The following is a 20,988-nucleotide window of genomic DNA, read 5'->3' as shown; positions in this document are numbered from 1 at the left end:
TACCTTTTCAAGGAGATGGACATGCTTATTTTATTCTCATATTTGAGACTTGAGTGTGTAAGGTTTAGCTGATTTAACAAAAGTTTCTTCAAAATATTCATGTTGTTTCTGGTAACTCCATTTTAATGAACTTTAAAAGATTAACATACAAAAGTGTTTTAAAATCATATTTGGAGTTTAAATTATTTTATCTGAAATATTGATGTATGGCTGTTTTCTTATTTTTATTTAGCTATTTTTGCTATGCAGAGTGTAGAGATTAATGTAATAAACACTCATGTACTCACCACCCAGATTAACAGATGTAATTTTGCTGTTCGTTTGATTAAACATATACACACACACACACACACAGCTAAAGAATTGAAGCCATCTTTAATATCCTTTTGCATACTATGCCTTTTGCCCCTGAGTATTAAGAAGCTGGTGTGTATTCTTTGTACTTTTACTACATAAACAATATGAAGTGTTGGGTTTTTTTTCAACTTGCATAAAATTATATTTGGAAATTATAGAAATGTGCCTGTGTCGATAAAGGCTATTCTGTATGTATTTTGAAATAGCTGTATTTTAAAATATCAGTCTTACATGCACACCAGTGTTCATAGCAGCACTATTCACAATAGCCAAGACATGGAAGCAGCCTAAGTGTCCATCAGTCCATCAGCAGATGAATGGGTAAAGAAGATGTGGTGTGAGTGTGTGTGTATGTGTATATATATATATATATATATATATATATATATATATATATACACACATACACACACAGAGTGTGTGCGTGTGTATATGTGTGTGTATATGCATGCAATGGAATATTACTCAACCATAAAAAAGAATGAAATAATGTCATTTGCCACACCATGGATGGACCTAGAGTTTATCATACTAAGTGAAGTAAGTTAGAGAAAGACAGGTATCATATGATATAACTTATATGTGGAATCTAAAAAAATGATACAAATCAACTGATTTACAAAACAGAAACAGACTCACAGAGATAGTTACCAAAGGGGAAAAGGGTTACCAAAGAGGAAGGGGGAGGGGGAGGGATCAGTTAGGAGTATGGTATTAACAGATACATACCACTGTATATAAAATAGTTAAAAACAAGGGTTTACTGTATAGCACAGGGAGGTTACAATATCTTGTAATAACCTGTAATGGAAAAGAATCTGAAGCTGTACACCTGAAATTAACACAATATTTTAAGTCAACTATAGTTAAAAAAAAAAAAGAAAAATTAAAAGAAAGAAATTAAATTGAAAAAGATCCGTCTTTTTGGTAGCTTATATTAGTATAAGCTGGAAAAAAACAGTTTCTACTTTTTGTAGTAATTTGTTCTTAGAGTGGAAAAAGTGAAAATTTGTCTTAAAACATTTTTTTTTTCGTGACGGATCAGAACTATTTTAGGATTGTGTTTATTGACCAGAGATGCTGTGTGCAGTTACTCATCATTGAGACTAATGACATACCATACATGAAAAGTATATTGCCATAATTGAATTATTTTAAGTAGTGAAATCATATTCTCAGATACACGTAGTTGGTTTAAATGTACTATATCAGCGATTATTCAAGTGACTTCTTATGCATGACATATACATGTACTGCATAAAAATGTTAAAAGGACGACATAAAAATCTGGCAAGACAAACGGCTACAAGTAGGGGAAAAAATTAAGCATTCAGTCTTCTCAGAATTTAGAAAAACTTGTAAGGTGGGGTGGTGGTATATACATTAGATGGGTGGACATAGCTATTAAAAGTTGTCTGAGGGCTTCCCTGGTGGCACAGTGGTTGGGAGTACGCCTGCCAATGCAGGGGACACGGGTTCAAGCCCTGGTCCGTGAAGATCCCACATCCTGTGGAGCAGCTAAGCCCATGCGCCACAACTACTGAGCCTGCTCTCTAGAGCCCTCAAGCCACAATTACTGAGCCTGTGTGCCATGGCTACTGAAGCCTGCACACCAGAGCCCATGCTCTGCAGCAAGAGAAGCCACCACAAAGAGAAGCCTGCACGCTGCAACGACTAAGTAGCCCTCGCTCCTCACAACTAGAGAAAAGCCCGCACACAGCAACGAAGACCCAGCGCAGCCAAAAAAAAGTTGTCCAAGGTAACAGTTGACGCTTGATAGGCCCTTGGTAAGGTGGTCACTAGTACAATGCCTTCTTTGAAAACTGTATCAATTTATGCTCCATCAGTATTTTGGAGCTATGTATCAAAAGCCTTAAAACTTAAACGTTCTTATTCTTTAACCCAGTAATTGAAGCAGTCCTTAGGTGGAAGGGAGGTGGAAGAAATTAAGAGAACTATTTATATGCAAAGATGTTTTTTCAGTGTTGTTTGAATAGCAAACTAAATAGGAAAGACAAACTAAATATTCAAGAATGGGAGGTATGGTTAAATTATAGTATAGACCTATGATACAGTACAGATAATATTTGGTAAGGGTCTACAACACAAGGAATTGGCTTTTATATTTTTATATTAAAAAAAACACCTAACAGTAAATTTTTTTTTTTTTTTCCCCGCGGTATGCGGGCCTCTCACTGTTGTGGCCTCTCCCGTTGCGGAGCACAGGCTCTGGACTCGCAGGCTCAGCGGCCATGGCTCACGGGCCTAGCCGCTCCGCGGCATGTGGGATCTTCCCGGACCGGGCACGAACCTGTGTCCCCTGCATCGGCAGGCAGACTCTCAACTACTGCGCCACCAGGGAAGCCCCCCCAACAGTAAATTTAACAGAATACCAAATATAACAATGTCATTATTATGGGAATGCCAAAGGAAAATACCATTTTATACTAAGCATATATTATTTTTATGGATGAGGTAGAAGAGACACTAAAATGAAAGAAGGAAAATGATCAGGAACATCCTAATTTTCCCTAGCCACAGACAGTTCAGATTTCTAATGGCCATTTTTGTACCTACATATTTAAAGATAATACCAGGAGTATCAATCTAGGTGTTTCAGAGGAGCGCAAGTGTCATTAAATGTTTGTTTTTTATTGCCCAGTTTGGGGAAGACCCCTCCCAGGACATGGACACACACACACACACACACACACACACACACACACACACACACACACACACACACACAGCTGAGGAGTAAAAGCAGAAAGGAAACTAGAGTAAGTTGTGACTTAAAAGTGTTAGTGTTGAATAAAAAGTGCTGAGACAGGAAGATTTGAGGAGACTATAAGTTTTTAAATGGCAAGGTATTAGTAGTGACAGTTAATAAAAATGCATATGTATGTGCTTTTAGATTTACAAAATAGACTTTAGTAAGAACTTTTTTTCTGATTCCTGAGAGTATATCAAAAGTTTTTCGTGCACTTTCTTACTAGATTCTTGGAAAAGTTAATTGTTAGCATGAACAGCCAGTAATCTATTATAAACTGGTTTGATAATCTGTTTTATAGCAAAGTTACTTCTAGTTAGTAGTACTCAAACTTTTTGAAATCCAAGGTAATTAAGATAATTTTGTGTTGATGGGTGATATCTATATTGTGTCAAGATTTCTCATGTAGATTTTGACCGAAGGCCACTTAAAATACAAAAGGTGAAGTAGAGCCCCCCAACAATCATTTTGAAGTTAGCTCTAAGGCTAATCTTCTATAATAATGTTGTGGTATGTAAGAAAATATCGTTACTTTTTATAGCCACATAATGTACTAATGTATGTAATTTACTTTAAAATCATTCTGTAGGAAGGCACCAGTATGGCACAGTATTAATAATTGTTAAGTATAGGTGATGTGTGCATTATAAAGTTGTGTCCATTTTTCTGCATGTTTGAAAAATTTCATAAGAAAAAAGAAAAACCTAGCATGCTTAAGTAGTCTTGTTAGAAAAGCTGAAGGAAAAATTACTCATAGCAATACTTAGAATAAGGTACGGTGTAGGATGAACTTTCTCCTTAGATTGAAATTATTATATGTAATGGATATATATTTTTCTAAACCTTATAGAGTTTAAGTCAGAAATAGATGAATTTTGAGGTGTTTTTACAAAATATATAATTGGAAAAGAGTATATGTTAAGCAAAAAGAGAAAAAGGAAGTGTGCATGTATCCATTACCTCATTAGACTGGATAAATTGGTGATCCCCCAGCACCCTCTTTCTTTGTCAGAGCACCACTTGGTGGTGATAAAGCTGTCAGGACACACAGCATTCTAAATGTAGTCTATAGTTGTGGTCACTTGCATCTGGGAACATTTAGTACTTCATTTTTTTTTTTTTTAATCATTATACTCCCTTTATCTTGATTGGTACATAGTGGGCTTTTCCTCATTTTTGTTTCTCATAATTCTTTTTGAAGTTGGAGCTTTGATCCCCTGAGTTGATCCTCTTGTTCCTTCTCTTGTATTCCGTGTGTCTTTCTCCTTTATGCTCTAGGAGTTTTTCTCAATTTCAGTTATTTATTGAACTTTTTATTTATTCTCTCCAATTTTTATGAGGGTAATAAAGTGAAACATTCTGTTTCCCTCCCCACCTTACCCCAATTTTAAAGTTTTGTTTCTCTGGAGTCTGGTTTTCCTGAAGTCTTTGATAAGCCTTAGTTAATTAGGAGCTCTAGGCCCTTAATGTATGGCAGGGTGTAGTAGAGGAGAGCCAGCCCTTGGGCTGAAAGCTCTGCCAAGAGGAAGAATAAGGAAAGCTTTCCTTTGGGGCAAGATTCTGCCGTAGTTCTCTGGATAGGAAATTCAATTTCTTCAGTAAATATTTCTCAAATTTTAGGTAAATTTGGATTTGTCTGCAGATCAGTGTAGGGATGAGTTGGTATATACTGCTGCTTATGTAGATCCCCATTTTCACTCCTACTTTTTACTTCTTTACTTGCTGATGGACACTTGGCCTCCCTCACTTCAGAGGGTTGCCGTGAAGAGCAAGAATAATTTTTATGTATGTTGCATAAGTTTGAAAGTGCTATAAAAAAATAATAGTACTAAGACGTCCCCAACATGCAAGTAGATATTGTAAGTTTGGAACATGAACTTGCTTTTTTCCATAAAATCATTATAATCTTGGTCAAGTTACTAGGTCAGCCCACATAAGTAGATTTTACCCAGTAACCTGGCTAATATGTTTTGTCTTTGTCTCAACAAGGAAAAAGACACTGTAAGTATTTTTTTTTTTTCTTGATGCCAGGTACATCAAAGCACTTGTTAAACAGCTGCACCTGTAGATGTGACTAGTTGGTTTTTGAGTCCTGTGGCATTGGCCAGAGGAGAAGCTCAGTGTAAAACATGTTTTAAGTCTCCTTCCCTGGAAATATATTGGGAGCTGGAGTGGGGAACCCATTTTTCAGAGGGGTGGAGAAATGGTTAAATAGCCATTCTCAAAGATAGGCAGAAGATGCGAACTAAAATACAGCCATCGGTGGACAGAGAACCTGGGTTTCTTCCATCATAGTATTTCTCAACATATGGTCTGCAGATCACTTTCTGCATCCTTAGAATGTTCATTAAAAGTGCAGGTTTCTACACACCCCTTCCCATCCTGTTGAATCGAAACAATAAACACATAATCCTACTTAGTACATGATTTTAAAATATAAGTTTCTTGTTGACAGGAATCACCTTTGTTATCTTCTCTCCTTCACTTTGCCTTGTAAGTAAATCGTCAGTTGTTCCTACTGTGGACGATAAAACGATTGTGTTCACAACTCTTGTCAGCTTTAGGTGTCAAGTTATCTTTGTGGTTATAAAAATCTAGTTTTGGAAGAGCAAATCCAGGAATAATCAACACATGCTTCCTTTACATAGAGAAAATAGGACTTCAGAGTACAGTTTCCAACTGCATTATATTAAACACATTTAAACTTTTTTGGACACTGATAGAAAACACAGTTCACACTTTAAGTATCTTAGTCCACGTTGGTAATTTACATCTAATTTTTAATTTGTAGTGCAAGAGGAACTTGTTTGGGGCAAACTATGTAATAAAGGAAGTTCTGTTATTAGGAATGTCTAGAGACCATGAGCCCTTAAACTGGTCTCATTTGCAAATAGCTCCCTGTGTAATTCAGTGTTTTCCTGAATATTACACAAAAATGCCAAAATGCAGACATAAATTAGATGCTAAGATTTTTTAATATATATGTGAATGATTTTTACATTGATCAAAGCATTCACTTGTATTTATAATAAATCATTGCTATAAAATTGAACTTAGAAAAGTTTGATTAAAAAAGGTGCTTTTAATTTGTGTTGCAAACTTTAATTTGAGAAGTAATTTTACTTCTTAGTACAAAATCTGAAATCTGTTCTGATCCAGTCACCACACATAAAATACCTTATGAAGTTATTTTAGATGGCATTGTATTATATCAGAAAAGAAAACAGTAACAATTGACCCGTTAAATGAAAATTTGGTGTTTTTTTTTTAATTTGGTGTTTTTAAAATCCCACTGGACCTCTATTGTCCAAAGAAGCCCTATGAATTTTTCAGTGAAAGAAATTAAAAAGGGAGAGGAGAGGACTTTTGGAACTCAAGGAGGAGTTGATTTTGAATAGCTTTTTCCCCTCCCTGGCTTTCATTAGTAGAGTGCTTATGCTTTCTTTGTCATCTTCAGTAATTTTGCGTTTTTGACATCCTGTATATCTGTAATTTATATTTCTCCTGAAAAGAGATGCTTGTTAAAGAGAAGTTTTCACTTAGAAGTTTGGCAATGATAGAGCTGTGGTTGAAGTGTTTGGAGGAGACCATGAGGTCCGTGTTTCACTATATCACATGGTAAAAGACGACTTGGGGCTTTTTGTGGATGTAGTCCATGATGTTTGACAGGCCATCCTAGTGACTTATGAGTATTAAAGTCAAACAATTTTAAATCCTAATGACTTTGATTAACTCTTTTAGGGTCTCTGAAGTACACCATACTACGGTTTTGAAAGTCTTGTGTGGACAATGGCTACCCAAGGTTTGTATCATAGTCTTTAGTTACTGAATTGGGGCTCTGCTTCATTGCCATTAACCCAGTCTGGCTCAGATTCCCCTGCTTTCCTCTCTCCCTGCTTACTTGTCAGGCTACCTTTTGCTCCATTTTCTGCTCACTCCTCCTAATGGCTTGGTGAAATAGCAAACAAGCCACCAGCAGGAATCTAGTCTGGATGACTGCTTCTGGAGCCTGGATGCAGTACCATTCTTCACTGATTCAGTGAGTAACTGTTAGGTGGTCTCCTAAGAGTACAGATTTTTCATCACTGAGCTGATCCTGGCCATCATTCTCTTATCCTTGGCTGTCTTTCAGACTTGACTTTATTTCTAAAAAGATTTCAGTGAGTCATATCATAGATTTTTATTCTCTAATTAAGGTAACATTTCCCTGGTAGTAATACTAGTGCTGTTTGATTTTTATAGCTGACTTGATGGAGCTGGACATGGCCATGGAGCCAGACAGAAAAGCAGCTGTTAGTCACTGGCAGCAACAATCTTACCTGGACTCTGGAATCCATTCTGGTGCCACTACCACAGCTCCTTCTCTGAGTGGTAAAGGCAATCCTGAGGAAGAGGATGTGGATACTACCCAAGTCCTGTATGAGTGGGAGCAGGGATTTTCTCAGTCCTTCACTCAAGAACAAGTAGCTGGTAAGAGTATTATTGCCTTACTGAAAGTCAGAATGCAGTTTTGAGAATTAAATAGTTATTCTAATAAAAGTTAGTGTATAATAGCTTAAATAAAATGGTGTGGTAAAGAGAAGGGAGTGATTGCAATATCACCATGACTGTTTAGGATAGCAAATACTTGGTGAATGCTGAGCTATGGATACTGAGTGTTGAATTTACCTTTTCCAGATATCGATGGACAGTATGCAATGACTCGAGCTCAGAGGGTACGAGCTGCTATGTTCCCTGAGACATTAGATGAGGGCATGCAGATCCCATCTACACAGTTTGATGCCGCTCATCCCACTAATGTCCAGCGTCTGGCTGAACCATCACAGATGCTGAAACATGCAGTTGTAAATTTGATTAACTATCAAGATGATGCAGAACTTGCCACACGTGCAATCCCTGAATTGACAAAACTGCTAAACGATGAAGACCAGGTAAGTAGTGACATGGCTAGCTTTTTAATCTGCTTTGAAGGAAACTCCCAAGGAAGTAGTCTTATAATATCTACCCAGTATCAGTATTTGAAAACTGGAAAATGACGTCTCTTAATTCCTGTACATTATAGGTGGTGGTTAATAAGGCTGCAGTTATGGTCCATCAGCTTTCTAAAAAGGAAGCTTCCAGACACGCCATCATGCGTTCTCCTCAGATGGTGTCTGCTATTGTACGCACCATGCAGAATACAAATGATGTGGAAACGGCTCGCTGTACTGCTGGGACCTTACACAATCTTTCCCATCATCGTGAGGGCTTGCTGGCCATCTTTAAGTCTGGGGGCATTCCTGCCCTGGTGAAGATGCTTGGGTAAGAAAACATGGTCAGAATGCTGCAAGCTCAGAAGGAGAGGAGTGCAATCACAACATTTCTGATGAGACTTTTTTCTTCTTCCCAGTTCACCAGTGGATTCTGTATTGTTTTATGCCATTACAACTCTCCACAACCTTTTATTGCATCAGGAAGGAGCTAAAATGGCAGTGCGTTTAGCTGGCGGGCTGCAGAAAATGGTTGCCTTGCTCAACAAAACAAATGTTAAATTCTTGGCTATTACAACAGACTGCCTTCAGATTTTAGCTTATGGCAATCAAGAAAGCAAGGTAAAAGAATTGTACTGAATGTGGGAGCATGGGAGACCCCCAATGTCATGTCCTTCTATGGATTTTGGCAAATTCGTTGTATGCCTCACCCTTTGTATGTATCCTAGAAAAGTTGGACATCTCTATTTCTTTAAATATTTGAGTTGTCAGTATGTAATGCACTAATGCTAGGTGATAGGGATATAGCATGCAAGCTTCTCTTAAAGCTTTTATTCTTGGGTGGAAGAGAGACACTGAAATAATACCCTATTTACTATTTAATTCGTGTGTTAGGAGGAAGTAAAGGGGCTATGAGAGCATGTAAATGAACCAGACCCTCTTTTGAGGGTTCAAGCAGATTTCTTGGAGAAAGTGATAGTTGAGTTTAGCTCTTGAGGATAAGATGGGATTGATTAAAGGTGAATGAAGGTTAGGGAGAGGAAATGGCATCTTTGACAGTTCTGCTGAGGGAGGAGCAGGGCAAGATTTGGAAATTCAAGAAATGCAAAGAGTAAGGAAGAGGAAGTGTGTGAGGTGAGACTGTTGAGATAGGGCAGATCCTGCAGGGCTTAGTGGAACATGTTAAAAGAATAATGCGAAACAGTTTTTAGCAGAGGCCTGAAGTGATGAGATGTGTTTTCAGATCGGGGTAGAGTCAGGAGGTGGGGGTGTGCGGGGGAGTAAAGGGCAAGAACGACTATTTTATGCTGTCTCTTTTTGAGGTGGTTATGATTAGGAATAGCAAAGAGCCAGATCATTAAGAGTTTTTAAGTGCCCATTCTGGTTCACATTTTCACTCAACATTGGCTTTGATGTAACTTGTGTATCTGGGCATTACTGTTTCATACCAACACGGTGTTTGGTTGTTTTTGTTTTTCCTTTTACTATGATCAGTGTGGGAAGAAGAAAACTGGGCCAGAGTTTATATATTTTTGGGAGGACTGGGGTGCATGAATTTGAGTGAAATGTTGTACAAGGAGGGGTTAAATAGGGCCCCAGTATGGGGGTCTAGCTAATGACGACCAGGAATATATTTAAGTCATTAAGCTGGCTGAAATTCTTGTATAATAAAATAGGTTGGTAATAGTAGCTTTTCTCAGGCATTTGATCAAGATTCCGTGACTAACAATATATACGCATCTTTCTAGCTGATCATTTTGGCTAGTGGTGGACCTCAAGCTTTAGTGAATATAATGAGGACCTACACCTATGAGAAACTACTGTGGACCACAAGCAGAGTACTGAAGGTGCTGTCTGTCTGCTCTAGTAATAAGCCGGCTATTGTAGAAGCTGGTAAGTATACTTGTCTATTCTGGGTTCTCATGTTTGCAGCACGTGTAGTTCTAATTAGATTACCTTTCTTAGGAAAAGGGTGATAGAACTGACCTTAACAGGCTGAAAGTAGATGGTCCTATTCAGTTTGAAGCCAAAGTTGCATTCAGACAAAGTGTATGTTCTGCTAGACACCTTCTTTGGTGCTATGCAAGCCTAGTTTAGGCAGTGTTCATATTACCCATCAAAAATGATGGCTAGGAGCTTCCCTGGTGGTGCACTGGTTGAGAGTCCGCCTGCCAATGCAGGGGACACGGGTTCGTGCCCCGGTCCGGGAAGATCCCACATGCTGCGGAGCGGCTGGTCCCGTGAGCCACAGCTGCTGAGCCTGCACGTCTGGAGCCTGTGCTCTGCAACGGGGAGAGGGGACAACGGTGAGAGGCCCGCGTACCGCAAAAAAAAAAAAAATGGTGGCTAATACTTGGCTTGATAACAGCTATTCCAGAAATACCTGGAATGTGTGCAACAAATACAGATTTTTAGACTTACTTAATCAGAATCCCTGGAGTTTTGAGGTGACAAGAGAGTCAGTAGGTAGCTGGAAATGTATGGGACTGGAGGCCTAGGAATCTTGAATTTTAGAAGTTCCCTAGGTTATTCTGATGCTCATTTGTTTATTCTGAAAATATTCAGCCCCTGTGTTTCAAGCACTGTAATAAGCACATGGTATACAATGGATAACAAAATAGGTATGGTCCCTGTATTTATTCTTATAGGTGATGAAGGTGACAAAAATATGCAGAAAGATGGAGTGATCACATTGGAATGAATGTCACAAGAGAAATGAACAGCAAGCAAATAGTGATACAGAATTAATGGGGAGGGAAGGGGCTTCCTTGAGGGGGGGATGTTAAGTGAAATTGCAGAATGAGAAGGTGTAAGCTATATGAGAAGGATTAAGTGCCTTCCAGATGGTCCTGAAGGTAGGAAAGAAATTGTTGAGTTCTAGGTGCCGAAGAGAAAGTCTGTGTAACTAGAACCTAGTGAGTAAATGGGATGAATAGCTCAGGATGAGGGTAATGAGCTAGAGCCAGGCAGGGCTATATTGTGCAGGAGTTTCTAGGTCCCTGGAAGATGTTTATTCATGCTTTATTCCAGCTTTGGAAACACAGGTGTAGAATGCTTAGGTCAATTTGAAATACTAGGTGGGATCCAAATCCTAAAGGGCTCCTGAAGGTTATGCTAAAGCATTTGGTCTTTATCTTTCTTTTTTTAAAAAAATTAATTATTTTTGGCTGCGTTGGGTCTTCGTTGCTGTGCGCGGGCTTTCTCTAGTTGCGGCGAGCAGGGGCTACTCGTCCTTGCGGTGTGTGGGCTTCTCATTGCGGTGGCTTCTCTTGTTGCGGGCTTTGGGCGCGTGGGCTTCAGCAGTTGTGGTGCAAGGGCTCAGTAGTTGTAGCTTACGGGCTCTAGAGCACAGGCTCAATAGTTGTGGCGCACAGGCTTAGTTGCTCTATGGCACGTGGGATCTTCCTGGACCAGGGCTTCAACCCGTGTCCCCTGCATTGGCAGGCAGATTCTTAACCACTGCACCACCAGGGAAGTCCCTGGTCTTTATCTTATAATGAGAAGCTATTGATGGCTGTTGAGCAGTGGCACAGCATCACAGTGAGGTGTTGGGAATATTAATACTAGCATCGTATGACAGTTCGAATGACCAAAGGCAAGCAGACCAGGCCACTGGGATGTTACAGGCTTCTAGGAATGAAGTCATTAGATATTAAAAATACATAGCAAAGGATGAATGTTATTTGAGTTGACATATTCAAAGTGACTAAAGATCAGTAGGTAGCTGGCAATGTATGCTACTGGAATGCAAGGGAAGACTGGGCTGGGATAGAGATTTGGGAGTTGCCCTCTTAGTGTATGTGAGTAAGGGCTACAGGGAAGAGGCGGGGGTGCCTCTAAGCCATCTGCACCGGACTTTTACCCTGGGCATGCTGAATCAGAATGTGTGTGTTTAAGTCTCTCAGGCTATTCTGAGAGGCATCTGGAACTAAGATCCACTCTCTTAACAGTGGAGGGAGGGAATGAGATCTGAGGGGAATCAAGTCTTTTTTTTCTAAATATAATTTTACTTTTTTTAAAAAAATTATTTATTTATTTGGCTGCGCCAGGTCTTAGTTGCAGCACGTGGGATCTTCGTTGCGGTGTCAGGGATCTTTTAGTTGTGGCACGAGGGGTCTTTAGTTGCGGCATGTGAACTCTTAGTTGTGGCATGTGGGATCTAGTTCCCTGACCAGGGATCGAACCTGGGCCCCCTGCATAGGGAGCATGGAGTCTTAGCCACTGGACCACCAGGGAAGTAGCATCAGCCTTTGTGCTCTCTGTTAGCAGCTGGAGCTACTGTGAGGAATGAACCAGATAGGGATGATATTGTCTTACTGTAGGGGTGGTAGGCTAAATTATAGTTGTGATAAATGCTGTGAAGGGAAAAGTACAGGGTGCCGTGAGAATTATAGCAGGTAGACCTAACCTAATTGAGGAAATAAAGCAGACCTGAAAAGATAAACAAGGAGACAAGGGAAAGCACATCCCACTGCATTTAGAAGTGATGTCGGTAGGAGAGAGATGGTAAAGTTAAGCCAGTGTGTGGGGAGGTGAGCTTCCATTTAGACTCCTCTGCCAGTGTAAACGTCCTTCATTAGGGTCCTAAAATGATGGAAGGTTGTGAAACTTGGAAGCACATCTTTTGAGTCAGTGTCTTTTATACAGTCCGAGACGTTAAGCATTCTGGTGCCTTCTTTTTGGATTGTTCTCACCCCATGAGTTTACATAACTCCTTCAGGTCTTTGCTCAGATGTCACCCTTCACACTTAGGTGACCTAATTACCCTACTTAAAAATGTAGCCCCCTCCTTTGTCTTGTGTTATGTTTTTTGTAGCACTTAACACCATTTGACACACTGTATAGTTTTAGTTTACTAGTTGTGTATTTGTTTATTGTCTACCTCCAAGTAGACCATGAGCTCTGTGAAGGTAGGAATTTTAGACTGTTCTGCTCACTGGTATAGCTCCAACTCAAAACAGAGCCTGGTATTAAATATTTTTGAAATAATTGGATGAAGGGAAATAAGTAATAGGAATATTACCTACAGGGGGACTGTGGAGAGAATGAAGGCTTTTTCCACACAGGGGAGGAACAATAGATATTTGACAGAAATTGTCACTAGGTGAGATGAACTGGAAGAGAAAGGGAAACTGAGCAGCATTGTAGAAAATGAAAGGAAATAAAGGACTTCGATGGAGGGGATAAGCTTTGGCAATAAAGAGGGACACCTTCTAAGACTAGAGAAGACACTTTGTACTGATACGACTTGTGAGCTATTAGCCATCGCCTTAGATATTTTTAAATCTTTTTAGGTGGAATGCAAGCTTTAGGACTTCACCTGACAGATCCAAGTCAACGTCTTGTTCAGAATTGTCTTTGGACTCTGAGGAATCTTTCAGATGCTGCAACTAAACAGGTAAATTCTGAGTAAACTGGTGCCTTAATGAAAAGAGTCAAGCTGAATATGTCCTGAGCGTCTGTTTTCATCTCCATAGGAAGGGATGGAGGGTCTTCTTGGGACCCTTGTTCAGCTTCTGGGCTCAGATGATATAAATGTGGTCACCTGCGCAGCTGGAATTCTTTCTAATCTCACTTGCAATAATTACAAGAACAAGATGATGGTGTGCCAAGTGGGTGGTATAGAGGCTCTTGTGCGTACTGTCCTTCGTGCTGGTGACAGGGAGGATATCACTGAGCCTGCCATCTGTGCTCTTCGTCATCTGACCAGCCGACACCAGGAAGCTGAGATGGCCCAGAATGCTGTTCGCCTTCACTATGGACTGCCAGTTGTGGTTAAACTCCTACATCCACCATCCCATTGGCCTCTGATCAAGGTAAATTGTCAGTGAAAGTAGAAGGTTGCAGAATTGAAAATGAACTGCCTCTGACTATTATTAGATGGCTGTCTAGGCACCGGGCATTGGTAAGTAGGAGTTGTATGCTTTAGTAAATAGGAAATATGTCTGGGATGGAGGTGAGGGTTTGAAGTGTTTCTGTAGTCAGTTTTACTTTCAAGTGATAGATGTAGTGTGTTAGGAATTTTAGGGTAAGAAAATGGTTTTGTTGAGTTGTTTGCCAGTTCTTTACTCTTCTTTTCTGCAGGCTACCGTTGGATTGATTCGAAATCTTGCCCTTTGTCCCGCAAATCACGCACCTTTGCGTGAGCAGGGTGCCATTCCACGACTAGTTCAGTTGCTGGTTCGTGCACATCAGGATACCCAGCGCCGTACATCTATGGGTGGAACACAGCAGCAGTTTGTGGTAGGTAAATCTTAATAGTGACATCTGGCTATTTAAAAGGAATGCAAAAATCCATAAGATCCTGAACTACTGAGGTCATTGGCTTCCTCCATCCTCCTGCCTGCCTGAAGGGCTGCTTGCTATTGACTAAAAAAACTGACATGTCTCTGTGGCTGCATAGAAGAAGATAAGGAGTAATGTGGCCCCTAGTGGTATGTCCTTTGACATGTCCTTAACATCGTTGCCTCCTCAATCGTACAAAGGGGGTATGGAGTGTGATTTACTGCTTTGGGGTCTCATTTAATCCATACAAAAGGTTCACATCCTTAGGAAGTAGCAGAGCCATAATTTGAATCCAAGTCTGTCTGATTTCAGAGTCTCTTATCCCCCACTGCAGTTCTACCTATAAATGTTTAACGTACCTTTTACTAGCTCTTCCAAGAGTGGTTTAAAACTATTTCCCTGGACTTAACGAATGCCAACAAATTACAAGACTAAGTAGTAGCATTTCTGGGATCTTTACCTATAATCTTAGCCTGGAACTTTGATGTCAAGTTTGCGGTCTTAAAACTAGCTTCATTACAAGTATCTAAAGACACTTCTGATTCCTCAGAATGTGTTTTAAGACTCAGACCTTCAAAGATTCTCTCGTATTTAATCAGGTTACTTTAGAGAACAAGACTTTACAAGAACAGATCTTGGGACTGATTGCTAGTTGTGATATGGATGCACTCATTAGGAGGCTTTGCCTTTCTCTATTCATTACTTTTGGTGTTGGCCTGTCTCCATGAGGTGGCTTAATAGAATGCAAAGGGTACCTTTTAAAATCTCTCTAGGAAGAAAGGAGCTTTTGTGTCCTTATAAAAATGAAGTTGAATATAAAAGCTGCCGCAAGTAGCAGAATTATGACCTTTTAAAAAACTCAGCTAGAGGGAGAGCAGATTGTAGTTATATTTTGCAAAAGCTATAACTTCCTTCTCCCGTATAGGCTGTCAGTTGAATAGTCTTGGAGGAGGTGAGTGCATTTTCTACTGGCAGCTCAGTAGAATTTTAGCAGTTGGTGACAAAACTTTGCTAAGTTTTCACCAAATACACATAGATGTACAAAGGTAGAGGGAGCATCTGAAAGAAAACACTTGACATAGTCTGCACGTCACTTTCCCATCTTTGTGTATCTTTTCTCTATATATCCCTTTACCCAGAGTGACTGGTGCCCTGACTGTAAGAAAGTTATCTTTGGGATTCAGAGGTATATTGAAGCTGTGCTTTGCTGTGCCACAGTACCGTGATGGGGGAGGGGTGCTGCTTGGAATTAGTGCTGACAAGAGGCCACTTTCAGAAAGTGACATTCAACTGAATGGAGTCCACCTTCATTCCTGAACTTAATTAATTGCAAATTCGGGGGAACTTTGGGTTTATAATGTGAATAACTAATCTAGTAATTGCTACTCAGAACAGAAAGCCTTTCAAGTATATAAACTTTAGAGAGGACAATGCCCTATTTATTAACCATATTTCTTTTGGTAGGAGGGGGTCCGCATGGAAGAAATAGTTGAAGGTTGTACTGGAGCCCTTCACATCCTAGCTCGGGATGTTCACAACCGAATTGTTATCAGAGGCCTAAATACCATTCCATTGTTTGTGCAGGTATGTTGCTTTTAAGCGAGGTGTTCTAGATTCTGTGTGTCAGTAGAATTTCAGGATTTTAAAGATAAGCAAAATATCAGGAAATTAGAGACCAAAATAGGGGCACCAGCATTTAATTTTTCATCTACTATCACCATTTCTAAAATGGCAGTACTGCCCATGCTTCCTGTTCAAAGTATAAAAAATAGAATCTCAATGTGTCATGTCCTTTTAGTTGAATACATTTATGAAAAATTCCCTTCGTTTTTCTTGGGCAGTAGAAGGAGAAACTTTGGGACTAGAACCTCAAGAAAGGAAGGAGACTTTCTCCTCCACCTTTAGGGTTGCTCGGTTTTGAAGGGACGAAAGCTGGTCTGGGCTGCTAGAGCACAGCCCTCCAGCCACCTCTGGGTCTTCCAAGTTTTAGCTTGAATAAAACTCTGAAGAAAAGGTTCATAGCTAAAAATGCTCTAGAAACCCATTGCTCCTGAGCATCACTCAAGAACATAAATTTAGAGTTTATGATTTAATACAAGCAGTACAAATACCGCTTACACTCTGACTTGGGAATTGGGAATGTTTACAGTGCAATGGGGTGCTTGTCATGTTTTAACTTTAGGCTTAATTAGGTTTTGGGTGTATGTTTTCTCCTTAGCTGCTTTATTCTCCCATTGAAAATATCCAAAGAGTAGCTGCAGGGGTCCTCTGTGAACTTGCTCAGGACAAGGAGGCTGCAGAAGCTATTGAAGCTGAGGGAGCCACAGCTCCTCTGACAGAATTACTTCATTCTAGGAATGAAGGTGTGGGTAAGTAGGAAAGGAACCAGAGCCTTTAGCTTGTGTACAGTGACGCCTCAGCTTTTCCTCAAGGACCTTTATTCCATCCTTCTCCCAGCAACATATGCAGCTGCTGTTTTGTTCCGAATGTCTGAGGACAAGCCACAGGATTATAAGAAACGGCTTTCGGTTGAGCTGACCAGTTCTCTCTTCAGAACGGAACCAATGGCTTGGAATGAGGTAGGCAGCGTGAGCACGTTTATTTGGCTGTTTGCTAGAGCAGGTATAAGGCGGTTTGTGGTTTCCTCTCAAACCACTCAGTACACGTTCATTTGCACTGACTGTGTCCTTGGCTTGAATATTCATTCTTTACACTCTTTTAGTCACTGCTGTGAGGAAAAACTACAGCTTTAAAAACAGCCTATTCAGAACAAACAAGTTAGAATTTCCAAGGGAGACAGATGAAAAAGTTAGCAGATTAAAGAACAGTTTTCAAAAGGTTGTTAGGAAAGAGGCAGTCTATTAACCACTGTTAGTTGGAGGTCGGTTTATCAGTACTTAAAAAATGCTCAATTTTTCACCTACTTTTCTACTTGAATTTCTATTAATTTGTTCAGTATTTGTCCTCAGTACAGTTGTTCATTGAAACAGTAGAACCACCCTGAAAGTTTTTTCAATTATGGTACATAGTCATAAAGTGAATTATATTTGTTGAAAGAATGGAGAGAGATCCTGTATATTGTTAGGTGGAAAAAAAATAAAGCAAACTGCCCAACAGTGAGTAGTATGTTAGTTGGCTGTTTAATAAATATGTTCCAACTTGAGCTCTGAACTTCCTCACCCACTCCCTTTCTCCAGACCTCTCCTCTCACAGTTAATGGCAACTTCGTTCTTCTAGCCGCGCAGGCTCTAAAAGTCTTTTCATATAACATATCCTGTCAGCAGCTCCTTTTGGGGGTAGACACTTTGCCTGTTTCGTTTCCTGTTACATTTCTAGCACCAGGAACAGTGCCTGGCACGTAGTAAGTACTTAATAATGTATACTTGTGGAAAGAATAAATTAGTATTTTTAATACTGTGTGCAATGGGAAAACATGTTTCTCTAGGTATCTCTAGGTATCTTTGAAGGGTAGAGTTTGAAGTATTTCTGTATCGTATACATGTGTATTTCAAAGTAATTCTGCATTTTCTAAGTATTTCTATAATGTTTGAGTTCTTTATTCTTTTCATAATCTGAAAATAAGTATGTTTTCAAAATATTGGACAGTATGCTTTGAGTTGAGAATTTTCATTTTGCTTCTTTGCTTTATACCTGTTTATCTAGACTGCTGATCTTGGACTTGATATCGGTGCCCAGGGAGAACCCCTTGGATATCGCCAGGATGGTATGTGTCTCACATTTCTTGATTATCTCCAGATCAAGCTAAAGGTCCAAAGCTTTATCAAAAGAGCTGGTTTGCTCATCTGGGAAACCAGTGTTGGCAGGAAAGTAGTGGTAGCAATTAAAGGCAGCTCTTAAACTCTAGAGTCAGCAGTACTATCTTTATTGGAGCACAGGGAATTCTGAGCCACACACTGAGCAAGCAGTAGGATCACACCAATAAACATGTGTCACTACTGCTAGGCCTCTGCAGTACAGTGCAGGATGTACAAGTCGCCTGGCTTTTTATTCTGTTTTTTTTGTTCAGAGAACCCATAATACCTGTGTCTACAACCCACCCAGGAAGTGAGAGTATGGGAACTTCTGTCCCCAGGCTCAGCTCTGGGAACGGGTATTTACATAGTTAGCTTTGCAGAAAACTCTAAAAATACAATTCAAACCTGGGTAGTGGCGAGTGGAGCATAATTAGGGGTAGACCACTAACAGCTGTAACTATTCATCTTAAATTTATAATCTTACCTGGTTTTTCCTAGTTAATAAACCACTAAAGCTTATAAGCTTCTTACCTTCACAGGTACATGTTGTTAACCCTTAATACAAAACATATAAAGGTTTCATTGGAAACTGGCACATTTTCTTTGTACTTTTGTGGGTGTCGCCTGGACTTTCTAACAAATAGATTACAGTTGCCAGACCTCCTTGTTATTGCCTTCACCTCCTGCCATGACTCCTTGATGCCTAGGTGTCACACACAGTAGATGGCTTGCTGCTGCTCCCCCCTCAGGAACCTGTCCCTGCCTGGGTAAATGCCAGAGGCCCAGGACTAGAACCTGCTGGTCTGCCTTTGGTGGTAACAGGCTTTGTGTGGCCTCATGGGTGGCCTGGCACTGGCACTTAGCTGAAGAAAGCCAGAAGTTGAAGAGGTTAGAAAGCATCGCTTTCTGACAGGCTTGCTGCCCTTGGATGTCCCTAACCTTAGTGTTCACTTTTATGTCGTCTCTCTTTCTCTCTCTCTCCCTTACCCATTTCGTTGCTACCCCTGACTCTCCTAGATCCCAGCTATCGTTCTTTTCACTCTGGTGGATACGGCCAGGATGCCTTGGGTATGGACCCCATGATGGAGCATGAGATGGGCGGCCACCACCCTGGTGCTGACTATCCAGTTGATGGGCTGCCAGATCTGGGGCATGCCCAGGACCTCATGGATGGGCTGCCTCCAGGTGACAGCAATCAGCTGGCCTGGTTTGATACTGACCTGTAAATCATCCTTTAGGTAAGAAGTTAAAAAAGCCAGTTTGGGTAAAATACTTTTACTCTGCCTACAGAACTTCAGAAAGACTTGGTTGGTAGGGTGGGAGTGGTTTAGGCCTATTTGTAAATCTGCCACAAAAAAAGATACATTGAAAGGAGATGTCTTGGAACATGTGAATGTTCTCAGATTTCTGGTTTGTTACGTGGTCATGTGTGGAAGTTATTAACTTTAATGTTTTTTGCCACAGCTTTTGCAACTTAATACTCAAATGAGTAACATTTGCTGTTCTAAACATTAATAGCAGCCTTTCTCTCTTTATACAGCTGTATTGTCTGAACTTGCATTGTGATTGGCCTGTAGAGTTGCTGAGAGGGCTCGAGGGGTGGGCTGGTATCTCAGAAAGTGCCTGACACACTAACCAAGCTGAGTTTCCTATGGGAACAATTGAAGTAAACTTTTTGTTCTGGTCCTTTTTGGTCGAGGAGTAACAATACAAATGGATTTTGGGAGTGACTCAAGAAGTGAAGAATGCACAAGAATGGATCACAAGATGGAATTTATCAAACTCTAGCCTTGCTTGTTAAAATTTTTTTTTAAATATCTGTAATGGTACTGACTTTGCTTGCTTTGAAGTAGCTTTTTTTTTCTTTTTTTCTTTTTTTTGCAGTAACTGTTAGTTTTTTAAGTCTCTCATAGTGTTAAGTTATAGTGAATACTGCTACAGCAATTTCTAATTTTTAAAAATTGAGTAATGGTGTAGAGCACTAATTCATAATCACTCTAATTGTAATCTGAATAAAGTGTAACATTGTGTAGCCTTTTTGTATAAAATAGACAAATAGAAATGGTCCAATTAGTTTCCTTTTTAATATGCTTAAAATAAGCAGGTGGATCTATTTCATGTTTTTGATCAAAAACTTTATTTGGGATATGTATGGGTAGGGTAAATCAGTAAGAGGTGTTATTTGGAACCTTGTTTTGGACAGTTTACCAGTTGCCTTTTATCCCAAAGTTGTTGTAACCTGCGGTGATACAATGCTTCAAGAGAAAATGCGGTTATAAAAATGGTTCAGAATTAATTAAACTTTTAATTCATTCGATTGTGTCACCTTTTTTTCCTTGTCACTTAGTGGTTTGCGAGGGTAATAAATTATTTCACTATGTGTCTTCCTCAGGATGAAGTTGAATAAACTTTTAAGTAATGATGGAAAGAGCCTTACTGCTAATAGACGGAATTGTTTGTTTGCCAGGCTTCTTTAGCACTTACCCCTGGGTTAAATTGCACCAAAAGTGTTTCGGCCTTGAACGTTGGTTCTGAGCTTGTGTAGGAAGAGGGGGGAGTCCATCGTCTCCAACTGAAGGACTCTGGGCTTAGAGCTATGGCCAAGACTCCTTCATCCTGGCTGCAGCCACGTGTATAAATCCTGCCCACGTGACTAAAGGCATCTAGTTCTTTGGCTTTCAGTTTTGTCCCGTGTTGCCCAATAGGCATCCCCCACCCCAGACTCCATCACATGGTTTCATTCCTTTAAGGTAATAATGAAGAATTACTCACCTGGATTTGGACTTCAAGCACCTTCACAGAAGTGTGACTCATTTGGAGCGGGGAATTCCTTCAACTCCACTTTGAACTG

At 40.0% G+C, this 20,988-nt stretch overlaps 1 protein-coding gene across 2 annotated transcripts in view; it reads left to right on the top strand.

Moving 5' to 3' along the window:
* Nucleotides 1-20,452, top strand: part of CTNNB1 (catenin beta 1) — a 41,666-nt gene extending 21,214 nt beyond the window's left edge. The window contains exons 2-16 of one of the 2 annotated variants that reach the window (XM_029241986.1): nt 6,869-6,929; nt 7,370-7,597; nt 7,805-8,058; nt 8,190-8,428; nt 8,517-8,718; nt 9,846-9,990; nt 13,392-13,495; nt 13,575-13,913; nt 14,182-14,340; nt 15,847-15,966; nt 16,601-16,751; nt 16,840-16,961; nt 18,046-18,106; nt 19,155-19,375; nt 19,678-20,452. In XM_029241986.1, the coding sequence (XP_029097819.1) occupies nt 6,917-6,929; nt 7,370-7,597; nt 7,805-8,058; nt 8,190-8,428; nt 8,517-8,718; nt 9,846-9,990; nt 13,392-13,495; nt 13,575-13,913; nt 14,182-14,340; nt 15,847-15,966; nt 16,601-16,751; nt 16,840-16,961; nt 18,046-18,106; nt 19,155-19,363 (2,346 nt within the window). In that variant the 5' untranslated portion in view covers nt 6,869-6,916 and the 3' untranslated portion in view covers nt 19,364-19,375; nt 19,678-20,452. The remainder of the gene's footprint in view (nt 1-6,868; nt 6,930-7,369; nt 7,598-7,804; nt 8,059-8,189; nt 8,429-8,516; nt 8,719-9,845; nt 9,991-13,391; nt 13,496-13,574; nt 13,914-14,181; nt 14,341-15,846; nt 15,967-16,600; nt 16,752-16,839; nt 16,962-18,045; nt 18,107-19,154; nt 19,376-19,677) is intronic. The other variant, XM_029241987.1, reaches the window with a different exon arrangement.
* Nucleotides 20,453-20,988: the final 536 nt, after the last annotated feature.

This window comes from Monodon monoceros, unplaced genomic scaffold, assembly GCF_005190385.1.
Source record: "Monodon monoceros isolate NGI ecotype Baffin Bay Population unplaced genomic scaffold, NGI_Narwhal_1 Super_Scaffold_3, whole genome shotgun sequence".
In the NCBI taxonomy this organism is placed as follows: Eukaryota; Metazoa; Chordata; class Mammalia; order Artiodactyla; family Monodontidae; genus Monodon; species Monodon monoceros.
This window is presented reverse-complemented; position numbering and strand designations above follow the sequence as displayed.